At 40.7% G+C, this 16,697-nt stretch overlaps 1 protein-coding gene across 1 annotated transcript in view; it reads left to right on the top strand.

Annotated features, from left to right (window-relative positions):
- Positions 1-161: 161 nt before the first annotated feature.
- shc3 (SHC (Src homology 2 domain containing) transforming protein 3) overlaps positions 162-16,697 on the top strand; it is a 32,086-nt gene continuing 15,550 nt past the window's right edge. Inside the window, exons 1-3 of the mRNA XM_050053621.1 lie at positions 162-232; positions 10,049-10,217; positions 11,923-12,859. Coding sequence (XP_049909578.1) covers positions 12,215-12,859 — 645 coding nt within the window. The 5' untranslated portion in view covers positions 162-232; positions 10,049-10,217; positions 11,923-12,214. The remainder of the gene's footprint in view (positions 233-10,048; positions 10,218-11,922; positions 12,860-16,697) is intronic.

Here is a 16,697-nt window from a genome sequence, read left to right on the forward strand (position 1 = left end):
TGATAAAGCACAAATCTCGTCTTCATATCGCTTGTCCAAGTGAGTTATGCAGTGCGACGTCTTCTTCGACTCACAGTGGTGTGCTAATAGGCTCATTACTGCCCCCTGAAACACACACTGGTACTGACAGGTGGTGACCGCAGCTGTAGTGGAGGTTTTTCCTAGCAATGGCCGCAATGAGCCCATTTCATTCTTGTCAACAAACTAAGATAAGCGACCAAGCGACTCAAAGGTAAAATTTATGCTTTATCATAAGTGTTTCTATTTTTTTCCCGTCCTTCAAAAAAACAAGGCTTCAAAGTTGAAAACTAAGAGGTTGTTTTGGCAAATGTACATCTGGTTAACGTTAATTAGACAGTGCAGCCATGTTTGCAGCAAGAAAGTCAATGGTATTAGTGACACAGCTGCTCACCTGTACTCATAGTAGTCGTCATTATACCTGTCCGAATATAATTAGTTGCCAGACATATTTTCAGATAAAGCCTACAACAGAAGTGACAACTCCCTTTTAGCTTTTTACTTTAAATTGCACAAAGGCTGTCATTGGATGATTTAGCTCATGTGACCAGAATCTCGTGTCAAGATAACTTTAATCAGTTCACAGGTGAGTAATTATGCTAACATTTTCAAATTATACTGTATTGACGTCTTTTTGTGTGTAGCTAGTCTATGTAAAATAATATAAAAGTCATATCGACCTGTTGCTTTATGTTTCTAAAGATTTTTCAAAATTATTTTATATGAAGTTTGTTAATGAATTGCAGAAATGTCCTATTTTGGGGGGATTGTAGTGTTAAGAGCATAGATCATGGCGTGGTGCATTGTCCTGCAGGGGGGGCAATTGCCATAGCAGAGTGCTGTTGCTATAAGGGAGGGTACTTGGTCTGCTATGGTACCTGTGTGGGTGGGGCACATAAAGTGGCATCCACATCAATGGCAGGACCTGAGGTTTCCCAGCAGAACATTGCAGTGTAATAGAATGATCAATGATACTCCCTTCACTCGCCAGTGATTTTAGTGTTTTAGCAGATCGAGGTATGAGAGGTGGGGCCCTGATCGTTACTATGAAAGTTACTGAAGTTACATGAAGCCAAAAGGTTAGACCTCTCAGTTATAAAATTATCCAGGTCTTCTGCATCGTTGGGCCCATAGAGCAAGTGCACCACAGATTTTTGTGAGCTGAGTGGCTAACTTCCTCTGGCCGAGCAGCTAACTTGCCCTCCGCAAACTTAAATGAGTATAACATAATTTTATCCTGCAGCTATTCTAGGCTTTATAAATGTGTATAATTCGTCATACATGAAGACGTGATGCAACTTGTAAGCAAGGAGATGTAACCCTCGCCATTTGCCTAACCCATACCGTAATTGCCCCTCTTTTAACCTAACACTTCATAGCTAGCTGAATGCTAATGTAGCATTTTCTTCAGGGCTTCCACTTCTAGACCAAGGGGTGAAGGAATCATGGATTGACATGCAAGTGTAGTGGGTGAGTTAAGTATCTGGTAGGCTGCTCCAGCTGCAGCTATACATACTCAGTTTTTTTGCTTTATGCTCCACTGAGCAACATTTAGAATGAACTGGGACTCACGCCCAACACTGTATCCAGTTCTCTTTAGACATCCATGACATATTCAGATTAGGACTTGGTGTTACAAAGAGGAAGTTTCAGCACACTTTGTGCCAGAGCATACAGGTTTCGGCTGTGACCATGGTAGAGCCGCCCCCTGACACATCATCAGTTGTGCACCTCAACATCATCGGGTGTTTCGGCCTTTATCACAAGATACCTTTATTGCAGCAGGCTCACCACAGGCTGATCAGGCCTGGGTGTGTGTCAGAAGGTTAGCTCATCTGTGGTCACCTAGGGGCCCAGATGGGATCCTTTCTCTTCAGCCATAGCCAATGACTGCACCTCTTAGCTGTACTGGCCAGATCCTACATCACTTTCCTCTGGGCCTGCCGATTAATTCCGATTTCCTTGAGGAGCCTAGTGGTGGATCTAGCAACGAAGCCTCTGCAACCCATCACGATCAGTCGCACCTCAGCTTTGCTTTAGTTTTTAGTCGCTGCTTTAGTTATGAGTTCAGCCTAGCGCAATCTCTTGCGTTCAAACGGCTCTCCTGGCATCCTCCTAAGGGACAGTTAGTTCTATGAGGACCATGCGCTGACACAACATCGATCAGAGGACCAGGTCTGGTTATAAGTTGGACGCTGCTATCTCAGGTGTAACTATGAGACACTGGCCCAGGTCAGTGCGCACTTCCCAGTCTTTGGCTCCATGTTACAGGCTTGAATCGGGAGGCAAGAGGCTTGCTCCTTGTTTGTCTCCCTCCCAGATAAACAATGCAGGCCGTTTGAACTTATCCTGAGGTTTGAGAGACATGGTGTTGGTGGTACCCTCTTGGTCTCAAGCTCAGCTGCCAAGCGCTTAAGTACCTGGTTGTGCTTCCAAGTGTATCTTCCCCGTGTTAGACTGGTCTTGCATCGTACCAGGATATGCTGAAGTGATGCAGAGGCAGTGTGAGTCAATGTGGCCCGAAATTCAAAGTGTTTGCAAACTACAGCAACCACAACCCTTGGCCCTGAAAGGTTTTTTTAAAGATATTTTTCTCGGCATTTTAGCCTTTAATTGACAGGACAGGTGAGTGTGTGAAAGGGGGAGAGAGAGAGAGGGAGTGACATGCAGCAAAGTGCCACGGGCTGGACTCGAACCCGGGCCGCTGCGGAAGCAGCCTTGTACATGGGGCGCCTGCTCTACCACTAAGCCACCGATGCCCCAGAACTTTTTAATTTTGCTTGGGATATTTTTGGCAATAAATGACAGCTGGTCAGGATACAAAAAATGCACTTTTTCATACATTAGAAAATGCAAAATAGTTTATACTAAGATGTTAGAAAACATGGGTCATTTGGGCTGGTTGCCTAATCACAGTGTATATGTAGTTGGCCTATTTAAACACTACCAACAGATATAGATTTAGACTAGCCTATATGTCTATCACATAAGAAAATAGAAAATCAAATAGATACCAGTTTATTCTTAAACTTTTCGGAAAGACTTCCTCTACCAGTACTTTCTGACGTATTCCACAGGTCTTTTACTGCATTCGTACTGTGTTAATATTACAGTAACAATAAACTCATGAGGTGTGCTGTATCCTTAAAGAGGTTTAATTAAAATGGCAGGTTGTTGCGTGGGTCGTTCTATAAGCAGTATTTTGTTAGCTGACGTACAAAAATGGATTGGAAAGTGTAAATGTGTCTATAGAGCTATACAGACACACACACACTCCCATGAATACACTAGATGTGTATTATATGATCCTCTTGCATCTGCTGCCTCTGCTGCTTTTTAATGAACCATTCACAGAAAGCTCAAATGATGCCCCGGACATGATTATGAAAATGAGCTCTCAAGGCTACTCATTGTCCACACAGGAAATTCTTACATCACTCTGCTCTCTTCAAGTAGGCTATCAATATTGTTTCCCTTTGCTATTCATTTGATCGTGTTTCATTGAGCTTTTAAGAAACATGACACACAATTGTATAACCGCAGACGGCGATGTTATTGAAATGTGGTCACAAACAGGCTCATATTAGGTCATGGATGTGGGGCAAGAAAAATGACACTCAGTTCCATTCAGTGTGAACATATTGTTAACCAAATGTTGTGTAACTTTTATTTATATTTTTGTCAAATATAGAGGTGTCCCTGGCCCACTTAATATGTATAGACTAACTATATACGGTATGGTAATGTGATGTAACCCACAGTTAAACAAGTAGATGGTTGTGTTCTTGTCACAGTGCAATAATAGAGCAATAAAGCAACGAGTTGACAGCAAACAGGTGCTATGGACGGTTTATTTAATCAAAACTGAACTTGCATTTAGTCATTTGCAGTTTTACTTTATAAATTCTTATTTTTGCAACAAAAATAGAAATTAAAAAGTGAGTGTATTATTGTTAGCGCGGTCCCATTTTGAATATTATAATGCAGAAAACTATGAAAATGTACATGGCCTGACCATTTAGTTCTCCTCATTCCATCCACAAAAAAGTCTTATTTAAGATTTCTCTAATGTCTTCTGCATATTTTGATCGTGGATGTATAAAGAGAACTGGATACAGTGTTGGAGGGCCCCATTCATTCCAATGAAAGTTGCTCAGTGGCACATGAAGTCAGAAAAGTTAAACTGTCACCTATAGAGTAACTCGATCTCCCACTTTTGGGGGCCCAAAGAGCAAGCACACAAGAGACTCCAGCTGGCCAAGGGGCTAACTTCAAGTTTAGCCTTCTGCAAACTTGAATGGGGATGAAATTATTTAATCGTACAATTTTTGAAATTTTATTAGACTGAATGGCTCAAATCCCATTTATACGATGATTTTCAGATGTCTCTTTTACAATATAAGTTTATAAGAAAAGGTATTTTTGGGCCTCATGGCAGGTGATGGACCCTGAAGTTGTAATCCCACGGTTTGGCTACTATGTCAAATTGGCTTTGAAACCCAGCACTGTTCCTGAGGACTTGACTTTAATACTTGACTTTGGATTTCTAACTGTAGCCTCTTAGCGGAGTATGGCAGTGTCGGTCAGATGGTTAGTCAGCCACTGACGCCCAGGCTAAAATGTCTCAAAAACTATTGGATGGATTGCTGTGACATTTATTACAGACATTCCTGGCCTCCTGAGGATCAACCCTAAAGAGTTTGGTGATCCCCTTTCTTTTTCCTCTTTTAATATCAAGAGGTTCACATTTGTATTTTTAGTGAAATACCTTAACAACTATTAAATTGGTTTTAATGACATTTGGTCCAAACATTAATGACCCTCAGGATAAATTAAAAGTCAATTTTGATGATACCTAACTTTTAATGTAGCACCACCTAGCTGGCTACCAACGCTGTTAGATGTTGATATTTGGTTGAATTTAGGTTGTGTTGTCGGGCGACCAAACTTCAGTGTCAGGACAATGCCAGCGTCAATTTGACAGTAACCAAAATCCAGTGTCTTCCAACTGTCTCACCAAACATCATCTTGATGTAGAATAATGACATTTGGCAACAAGGTGTGGAGAACAAAAAGCAGTTCTGCAAAATGTCATAATGTTTATGTCCACGCTATGTTAAATTCTAACGTCATTAAACATTTAAAATATTGTCAACCAGTTTTTCATTCCAACCGAAATTTAAAGTCTGTCCGTTATAAGAGTCCAGCGTCTTTCTGAGGTCATATTGGCGCTGAGTGCTTGTTTGTTTTTTTATATATTCCACTTTGATTTTGACAGCCTCATCATTTCACATGCAGTAGCCTATTTATAATCATAATCATAAATACTTTTTCAGAAATATTGTTGTGCTGCGCAAGAGCCATTGGATCATTTGACTTATCGTCTGTGGGTGATTAACACATGTCTAAGGCTTGCGTGGTGTCTCTTACAAGTCCTCTTGCTTCTGCTCTATTGGGGTTTGTCCCAGTACATGACAGGGTCCCCTTAACATAACTGTGTGTTGTGGAGAGAAAAACTAACTTGTTTGAGAAGTTGTCTGCTTTTGATGAGTTGTAAGTGTGATTGTGGAAGTTTGACCTATGAATGCTACTGGGATACCTATGCAGGTGTGAGAGTAGCCTCTCTCACTGTAATCAGAGTGATGGTCTGCTTGAACAAATTAAAGCATTATTTTCCTTCTGTTGAAGTGATTTTATTTCCTCACAAAACCTTGTGGAAGCAGGTTTGACATTTTCATTGCAGCAACCCAATGAACTATACCAGTTATACCTGCTGAAGACAAAAGCCCAACAGTCTTCCAGGTCTGGTTTGGCACTGGTGCTTTTAGACTCTGGGTGGGCGACTGGGGTTCATTTTTAATTGTGAATGTTAAAAGTCTCCTCAAATATTACAAACCTAAATTATGAGCCAAATCCCTGGAGCCAACCAACCCTAACCCTTTATCTGCTGTCGGTGAATAATGCATTTAAAAAATAATAATAACAAAAAATGGTCACATTTTACCAGTTGCCTGTGTCTGCCCTTTCTGTAACATTGGTTATTTTGCTTCGAGCTAGTCTGAAAATAACTCTTGCTTTTTTGAATGTTTTTGGTAACCTGGCAACAGTAGTCAAGTGGAGAAGTGTCTGCTGCTTTCCTTGCCAATGGATGCTCTTTTCGTCTGTCTCTCCTTTCTCATTCACTCTTAATGTATGTCCGAAAAATGAGATAGAAAACAGATATTAAATCATATATTTAACTGCAGTGAAACACATGTTCTTACTCAGTATTAGTCATTAGTACATCTATAAAATACTATGAACTTCAGATGATCATCTTGACGACTTCTGTGTCACCTTTTATTTTGTAAATGCACTATTAGTCAATGCACAAGATTTATGTAATAAGCAAAAGACAGATTCATATTTATGTTGTCAGTGTTGACATGAGCAGTGCGCTCTTATTTTGAAAGTCACTTACTTGTGGGTTGCTAAGAATTTCATTCAAAGAGGATAATCCTGATCCGGTTTGTGGCATCTTATTTATTTTTTATTAGATGCTCTTCAACCTGTGATGCTTACATCAGCTGTAACCACAGATGGACCCTATCATACGTGACAGGAAGCTCCATGCTGTGGCCTAAGCTACACAGGAAATGCCCCCAGTGACCAGCCACCACCATTCATTCCAGCAGCAGCAGATACTCCAGATAATCCTGCCTTTTCTTAAGTACCTGGTTGTCGAAGCATTTACAGTAGCAGCAAACCTAGAGGTCCGAGCTAGCACAGCCTCTGATGCTATAGTGCTAGCAGACAGCCTTGTCAAGCCGCACTAGACCAGGCGTTTAGAAGCAAACTGAGTAAGTCTACCTGTGACGGACTAACTAGCTCCCTCGCAAAATGGATTGCAAAGGACTGCAGTCGAGTTTCGGTGGTAGAGGACAGGGGGACAATTCTGTTTAAAATCCAGCAGCTTTACTATGATACATCTGCCAAAATTCATTTGAATTGAAATTTTTTAAAATACTTTTACTTTTACTTTTAAGTTGATGTATACGATTAATTTAGATTAATTAATCACAGAGCAAGTAATGAATTCTATTATTTTTTAATTGCTCAACAGCCCTAGTTTAAAATATTTTGTGTTAATTGCAGTAACTAACAATACCAATGCTTGACTTATGCGTGATGCATGCGCAATGGTTATGAGTGTACGCAAGGTCGAAGTGATGTTACACCATCAGACATGGTCCTTCACAGGGGTTCTGTGTGGTGGGTTTTCCATAGTCCATACGACATTTGTCCATACGACATTTGTCCATACGACATTTGGGAACTACGTGGGTGCGGATTGAGAGCCATGCCTGAGACATGCATTTCGTTATAATGCCCCCTACAGTTTGGGAGAATATTGGTTTGCCATGAGTAGAAACCGTAAAGATCCAAACACTTTGTCATCACAATCCCGCGTTGGCTCATCGGCATGCAACCATTCATGCAGAGAGCATAACTGAGCTATAAGTCTACAGTCATGCTAGTGGCTTATTGAGACTCAAGGGCTTAATCCTCACATCAGCATTCTTAGATAAGATAAGATAAGATAAGATAAGATACACCTTTATTGATCCCATAATTGAGAAATTCCAGTGTTACAGCAGTCAAGGAGAAAGAGTCAGATTAAAGATTTCAAAATTAAACTTAAATAACTAGCATGCAAATAAGTACAAAAATACAAGAGACGGCGATAAATAACAATAACAATAATAATAATAATAATAATAATAATAATAATGAAAATAATAGGAAGTGGATAATAATGAGCAGCAGTGAATGAAAATGAGTAGTGGATAAAGGGAGCACATCTAGTGCAAGTGATTGTATGTGCAAAACAGCAGACAGCTGTGGTGTCCATAAAGTGTCCATAGTGTCAGTAAAGTGTCTACCATACTCACAGTGACAAAGCTAACATGCTGATGTTTAGCAAGTATAGTGTCTAATGAACTTGCACTTGTATAGCGCCCTTCTAGTCTTCTGACTACTCCAAGCACTTTTACACTCCAGAGTCACATTCACCCATTCATACACTGGTGGCCAAGAGTACCATACAAGGTGCAATATGCTACTGAGTTTAAACGCACTCGCACACTGATGCCATCGGGAGCAGGGGGTTCAGTACCTTGCCGAAGGATACAACTGGGATAAGAGGAGCTGGGGATTGAGCTGCCGATCTTCCAGTTAGCAGACGACCCGCTCTGTCTCCTGAGCCACAGCTGCCCATGTTTACCATGTTCATCATTTTACCTTTGTGTGTTAGCATGCTAACCTTTGCTAATTAGCCCTGAACATGAACTAGAGCTGAGACTGTTGGAAAAGTTACTAGTTTTGCATGCATTTAGTCATGAATTTTCTTTTCATGGCAATACATGTCATTATTATTATATTTCACTAAAAGACAAAACTGTTGACCTGCTTGTGGTGCAAGAAGAAAAGTCAGCAGGATTCATCCTGACCCTTCCATGAGCCCCTCCCCCCTTACATACTGTTGATATGTCTGTCGACCATTTCAATCTCATCTCTCCTACCTTTCAAAATTTGAAAAATAACGCCTTTACATCTGACAGAGGTAGACAAAAGCCGGCTTCTTATTTCTAGACGCCGATCATTGATTTTGACTGCTGAAAAACTGTGGCTGGCAGATTGTGTAAAGTTCTAGCTAACAAACAAAAGCTCAGTGACTCTGTTGGTTGTTTAAAAAAAAGTCATGTGGAAAGGCTGAGGGTAGGATGCAGAGTAGATCACATGGTAGAGCAGGCGCCCCATGTACTAAGGCTCTGTTCTTGCTGCAGCGGCCACAGGTACAATTTCGACCTGCAGCCCTTTGCTGCATGTCATCCTCGCATTTACGCTACTACTGTCCTATCAATCAAGGGCCAAAAATAATCTTTAAAAAAAGAAGACTGAGGCTAGAACTGAAGGAGGAGAACATTGTCTTAAAATATAGCATAGCATGGTATCAGAGTGACTGCTATTTCGTTCTAACATAACCTGTTTGGGAAGAAACTCATAGTTGGACGAGCAGGGTTGTACAGGGTTATTTAGCAAGATAACTGAAAATTATTTTACTGTGGAGTATATAGCTCTAATTTGATTTTTGGCAGTAGTGCTATCCCAAACATTCAAACTGAAAATGAATACCAGCAAATTAAAATTCAATTTGATTATTTCACTTTGATACTGGCACTCCTGAGCTTCCATACAGTACTGACTCAGCTTGCACTGATCACGTTATTATACTATCATGCATTATTTTTGGTCTTAGAATGGTGATTTCTGAGTTTGTGGCACAGATTCAAGTTATTAGGAGTAATAACAACAAGACAAGAGTGTAAAACTGGAAGATGATGATGGTTTTTTAAAATTTTGTATGATATCAAAGCTTCAGACAGTGTAGTCTTTTCTTGTTTAAATAATTTTAATTTCTCCTTTTTCTTCTAGCAAAACAAGTAGGTAACAAATACTGTTACGCAAACTGGTAATAACTGATAAATATTTTTGCTTGCAGTGAAAAAAAAAAGAATCATTAATCATAACTATCTCAGAGGGTAATAATATTCCAATGGACTTTATGATATATTATTAAAATTTCCAAAAAAGGTACATTATTTGATATTAGCATACAGTGTGTCATTCTAATGATAAAATCAAATTTGATGCACATTATGTTTTTTCTAAAGACAAATGTCCAAATATATGTCTAACCATATTTATCAATCCAAAATACATTTGTTGTTCTAGTACATTTGTACTATGTGCCCTCATACATATAAACAGTAAATTGCTAATTAAATGTGTAGGTGGTAACTGTTCACATGAATGTGGAAAAAAAACCCTGATAATGGTGACAATCAAAACCAGAGGGGGGTGGCATTTTTACTTCTAATTCCTTTACTGGATATTTTTCTTGTTTCTTATTTTGTAAACAGAACACCATCTTATTAAATCATGCCAACATCTCAAATCTGATGATGTACGTATCATTTTGAAAGGGCAGCAGTGAGAAAACAAAATGTACACCTGCGTCTGGAATGGTCTCTTCCACTATTCTGCAAGCCTCCCCTGAATGAGTCATCCAGCCGGCTCCTCATTGGATAAGACCATGCCATCCCAAGGGATTGCCTTGCAGAGGCAGAAAGGCCTTGCTTCCATTCACAGAAACATTGGTATGCCAGCCTGCTATTTCATTCACATAAAAGACTAAATATTGCATGCGTTTTGTTCTCTGCTCTTCTTCTCCTTTGTCTTCTTGCCTCCTCTTTTGATTTGCCAGGGCCTGCCTTTTCTTCCCTGCTTCTGTGTTTGCCTTTTTTTTTCTGAGGAGAGAAAGCAGACGTGCTGTCTTTTTTTTTTTTTTTTTTTTTTTTTCTATATTTGCCAGGCAGGAAAGAGAGATGTTGGGAGGGACTGCAGTGCGAAATCTGCAGCAGAGTGAGAGCGGAAGCTGCTTATGAATGAGTGTCAGTCTTTCGGCTTTGCTAGATGCTCCTGAGGACATTTTACATGAATGGTGTCTGGCTGTGTGCTTACCGCTACCGGGGAGACAAAGATGCTTCATTGCTGCTGGTTTTAAGGAGACCCATGGGCTTTTTGTGTTATCCTTTTGGTTGTTTCATTGACTCATCTGCCTGAGAAACATGCCGTTCATGCTGTGTTTCTTTTTTTTATTTGTGCCATTCATGTAATTCAACCTGGACCAACTGCTGGGTATTTTAGACAAGCTGTGAGATTGTATCCGCTTCCTTGTTGGGAACTGAATTTTTGATTCCTTTGTTGCAGAATACTGATAGAAAATTAGTGCTACACATTAGACAAATGCTCTCAAAACAATTTAATAGAAAAAAATCATTAATCTTTGCATTAATGCCTGATTATTAATATTTTGTGCAGAAACAACAAGTGTATTAAGCAGTCATAGGGTTTTGAAAGTCCATAACTGAGAACCAGGAGTGATGTCTGCCCATATTCTGCAGCTATTATAAATTAACATGGACAATATATGAATGATGTTGCGTATTTCCAGTCTTACCAAAATTTTACTGTATTCTTGCTTTCAATGATTCCCTGTATAGAGGTTTATTTTAGGAAAATGGCATCTTTATGAAACATATAAATAGAGATTTTATTCTTGAATCAACTACGTCTGTATTTTTTGTTAGAGAAGATTTTGGCAGTCACTCTGATTGTAGCTGTTTATTCAATGGATGCTTGTGTTCGTTATTTATTTATTATCATTTCTGTAATTAGTTTATTGCATTTATCACCCTTTTATCACAACTTTTATCAGTTCATCCATTTAATAAGATATTAATTGCGTGTAACGAGAATTCAAGCAAATTATTCTCGATAATTATGTCACTGAGTTAAATAATCAAGCTACCTCTCATTCCTCATTTCCTTTTCCCAGAAAAACAAATTACAGAGAATAAATATCAGACTGGGGAATTTAAAAATTGATTGGTTCCAGTGTGCTGTAAGTGGGAGGTTTTTTTTCTCCCTCCGACAGGAAGTGATTTGCAGTGTTCAGCAAGCCTTTTGTTGAGAAGGTTTTCTCAGATCAGTGAGTCATGCTTTAGCACTGAGCCGGCAGGCAGGCAGGCAGGCAGCAGTCAGTAGAGAGTATTTGCTCTTCCCTCGCAGTATCCGTGATCATCGACAACATAGACCTTTCTCTGTTATTTTACTTTTTGGATTTTTGAGGCTAGAAATCGGCAGCAGCAGCAGCATCACCGCTGGAAACCAAACAAGCTGCACCACAACACTGGCAGCCTTTTAGAGACCTTTTCCTCTCCATCCTCTTCTTCCTCTGCCTCAATGCTGTGTTTCCATGGATTGTGTCTGTATATTTCTCTCTGACGGATTGGATTGCAGCTCTGGATTTTACTGAGAGCAGATTGGACTTTGGCGACAGCGGCAGCAGCAGCAGCAGCAGCAGCAGCAGCAGCAGCAGCTCAACACAACCACCACTGTAACCTCAATAGAGAAAATTACAGTCAGGTGGCCTGTGATTGCTAAAAGGCGTTTGCTGCCTGTACCGCTGCTGCTATGTTACAGGAGAGGGTAATCAGCACGGCTCAGCCACGTCTGCCAGCACACTTGTGAAAGAGGCAGGCTGTGCGTGTCGGTTGGTGGAGAGAGGGGAGAGAGCAAGAGAGAGAAGGGTATGCTTCACCGTACCAAATACAACCGCTTCAGGAATGAGTCAGTAACATCCGTCGATGAGCTTCTCCACGGCCTTTCCATGAACCCCAAGGTCTCGGCCACCCCCCAGTCTGCAGCCGAGACATCTTACACACCCCCGACTGAGGTCCAGCCCTCCTCCACCACCACCGCTTCCAGCACCCCCACCAGCCACGGCTCTGACCACCTGGAAGATGGAGGCACCACCCTCTGCACCCTCATCAACAAGGTGTCCAGCCTGAAATTCAGTAACTCAGGCAGCCTGCTGGGCATCAAGGGTCTGCCCTCGGCTGTCAAGGACCTGGCTGTGTCTAAGCTGCAGGGGGGTGGGGGATCGGGCTCAGGCAGCTCCAGTGGCCCGAGCCCCAGCGCGGCGACAGCAGCAGCAACAGCGGCAGCAGCCTCTGGTGTGGGCGGCTCTCTGTGCAGCTCGGCCTCCCATTCAACCCCCTGCTCGCAGCTGGAGCCAGCCGTCAGTATGAGCAAGAAGAGCCGGCTGGACGAGCTCCAGCCCGGTGGAGAGGACTGGAATCCAGGTGGAGGTGGTGGACTGGTGAGCAAACCCTCCAGAGGATGGCTACACTCAAGCGAGAAGATCTCTGGTCCAGGAGTGACATACATTGTGAAGGTTGGTGGTCTCTCTGTCTCATTTCTGTTTTTGTCCTCTCCCAAATCTTTTCCCATTCTCTCTTTTCTTTCAATGACTCAAGCTCAGCTACCTGCAAGGAGGAGGGCGATAAAGGAGAGATAATGTAGTTTCATTGGCACATCACAACATGCCCTTGAGTGGGTGTATGTAGGTTGGCTACAGCAGAAGGCTGAGTGAAGGAGCAGCGACCAGAAAAAAGACATTGAATAATTCAGGAAATAGAGGAGGTCAGCATTTGAGAAAAGCAGAGGAAAAACCTGTGATGGGAAAACAAAAACAGCAATTATCAGTGTCATGTAAACATTTCAATTCATACAGTCCGTCTTGTATATGTGGAGCCACAGCGTTATGCTTTTGTAACCATGGTGATGTGTTATTTCTGTACATTGTGCATCTCCGTGAGCTCTACAGCTGTTTTAGCATGCAGATAGTGAAATGGTGGATTAGGACAAAAAATCGACATACAGTGCATGTTTGTCTCGTCTCATCCGTGTCTCATGTTAACGTTCGGCCATCATACATCATTTAAAGGGGCACAAGTTGGCGCACAACTACGAGAGCTGTGAATGTCATCATGCCGGCAATGAGTCACTAGCATGAGGAGTGATGATGCTGAGCCCTGGCTCTTCAAGGTGTAAAGTGAATGAAAAAATGGAGCAAACCATTTTCACTGGAACCATAACGTAGCAGGAGAGTGTGCATCTTCCTTTTTTATTCACGCAGCACATTAAACAAAAAGCAGCATTTGATTTTAGGAGGGCTGAATGAGCATACAGAAGAGCAAGATGAAATGTGTTATATTCCAAATCAAGTTACACAGTATGATTGCCATCATGTGACACCTACTACAACTTGCCTGAACAAAGCCTACAGTATCTGTGACCAGCGTGACATTCCATTAACTGCATTAAGGACAGGAGCGCTTATTTGTCCAGTCAATGCTGCTGAAAGCATCCACACTGTGAGAGGGGAAATGGGTCCGGTCCGTGCTCCCCCACCCTCTGCTTTCCCTGTGGTTTGAGATCCTGTGTGTATTGAGTTCAACGTGGTGTTATGCTCACAGCACTTTTAATTAGCATCATGTGGTCACTCCGCGCGCATCATGCACCATTACTCTAAAGGGACATTGATTGACAGTGACACTGTTTACGCTCACACTTTTAGCCCATGGCCGCTGTGTGTTTATGCAAAAAAAAAGTCCTCAACAAATGGCTAAAACTTAACTAAAAACCACAATAAAGATCCATGGAGCTGAGAGGAACTGCAGATCTTGGCGACCCCTATCACAATGTGATCCCTTGTTATATTATAGCTGCTTTAATTATTGTTATCAACATCCTATTTGCCATGGTTAGTATATTCTAATTATTTGCTGCCTGTGTTGTCATCCATGACTGTTTATCCTGCATTTTTGGTGCACATTTTTTCATGTTATTCAACATCTATTAATACAGTTCAACAACCTACTTCATTTCGCCTGTTTATTAAATTTCAGTGCTTTATCCTCTTGACCTGACATATTCTGTCTAGACTGAACAAACTGGACTGTATGATATAACAACAGTACACATTATGAAACAAGAAGAAGTTTTCTGACGTCTTTAACTTGAGTTAAACTAAGCCATGTTTTATATGTGGATAAGGTTTCCCGTTTATCATTAAAAAGTTTTAAAAGGAATCTATGAATTTATCTAAAACTAAGGCTTTAATTGGTATTAAAATATCTTAAATAAATCTGTTCAAGGCCTTAAAAATGCTAAGACATAGGAAGCAGGATTTTAGGAATATTTTATTTCTGAAGTTGCATCATAAAATCTCAAAATAATTGGTTACATCTATTACTACAATTCTACTTTAAAAAAACAAACAAAAAATGACCAATTACCTCTCACATAAAGTCATGCAGATCAAGATAGCGGAACTAACTTCACTCATATTTTGTTTCTGGCAGGGGTGTTGTCTGCTAGCTAGCTGTCACTGTACCCTGGATGACAAGGGGAAGTTCAGATTCAGTGGAAATTGGCCATTTAACCAAGATTTGGGCTGAAACAGGTAGAAGGCAATGCATACAAGGCTAGCTGTATTTCTGGAAAAGTTCATCAAGGCAGTGGAATCCCACAACAGAGTGAGGAACACAAAAATGCCAAGAAAATTTGCCAACAAATGCCACATACAGTTCCCTATTTAAGTTCTGTACCACCCTCATCTCTGCCACAACACAGAAAAGTCATGTTATATGTTAGAATAAACATGCAAAATTGTCCCCAACCCTAAGTGATTGATTATTTATTTATTTATTTATTTAACTCCTATTTAACCAGGAAGTCCCATTAAGATTGAAAATCTCTTACAAGAGAGACCTGGCCAAGGTAGCAGCCAATCAGAACACATTAGTATGCAACAAATACAACATTTAATACAAAAATCCACAATAAAACAACAACTATTCAAACATAGTGGCCTCACAAGAAAAACTAGCATGTGTCTCTGTCACCACATTCAGTTCATCAGTGGATATAAGTGTTTATCATTTGGATAATGCAGTTTTTCCCAGATCTGGACATTACATTAAAAGAGTGATGTAGGTTCATATTTGGTTTTCTCCTTCAATTTTGGTCATTGTAAAACTGGTCCTTCAATTTCATCCTGAATCGCATTTAAAAAAGTCTTGAAACTTCTTAAATCTAACTTGCCTTAAGCTGTAGGAACAATGTGGAAACAAACTAAATGTTTAAGTTGTGAGTACAGCATCAAAACTCCAGTAAGCAACAGCTGTAGCCAGTATGATATATGACTTAATGTGTCAGGTCTTTGCCTGGTATAGAGCCAGCAGTGTGTGTGTGTGTGTGTCTGTGGTTTTGTTGGTGCATGTGAAAGGACCTGCGCTCACTCAGAGGCTGTTATTCACTGGGATCATTTATGAGCTCTTCAGAGCTGGCCTCCCATTGATTTTCATAATTAATTTGAAGTTCAGTTTTACTGTGTGAACCATGTACTTGTTTGTTGTACAGCATGAGAGAAAACATTGTGCTCAGAATAGGTCTGTACCAATTTTAGAACTGTTTGATATATTTTTGGCCCCGCTGAATTGTGCACTTCAAACTCACTGCTCTGAAAATAGATAACATTAAAAATTTGCAAACGTCATGTTGACAAAACGGTATTTGTTTGCTGGTGCTTGCAAAACGCTCACTGGAGAGAAGCGGCCTCATAATGTGAAAGTTATGATTCTAATATAACTTTTTGAAAAGGAGTGGAAATAGAAACGTAAGTGTGTCTGGATGTCTGTTTTGTTTACAGCCGGATTATGAATGTGATTCTGATAACGATAGGAACTCGTCAGCACAAAATGTTCTCAGTCTGCGCGATATTAATCAGAGGAGGTGTTGTAATGTGAGTAGGTGGCTGGTACTGAAGATTGTTTTATGGGATGGGAGGACTACAGTCACCTCATGTGGCATAGTAACACACTGATGCGGTTTCCAAATTGCTTAATTTTTTTTATCCCAACTCTGCATCAACCTGATGTCAGACGCTGGCTTTGTGAACTCCTGCTACATGTTGAAATCATGACACACATTTGCCGATGTAATACAGCTTTAGGTCTGCTTGCAACAATGAAAGAATATTAACTAAAATGAACAATTATGTGGCATTTGTAAGAAGCCACAGCAGCTGATGGCAAACAACCAATCAGAGCTGAGGAGTCTCTAATGCAGCTGTCAATCCAGATGATGCCTATTCTTTCCACTGGAGTTGCTTGCCAGGTGCATATGCCAAAAAAAGGTTTTCTAGCTTCCAGGTTTACTTTGACGGT

The sequence above is a fragment of the Epinephelus moara genome, chromosome 9, assembly GCF_006386435.1.
Source record: "Epinephelus moara isolate mb chromosome 9, YSFRI_EMoa_1.0, whole genome shotgun sequence".
NCBI lineage: Eukaryota > Metazoa > Chordata > Actinopteri > Perciformes > Serranidae > Epinephelus > Epinephelus moara.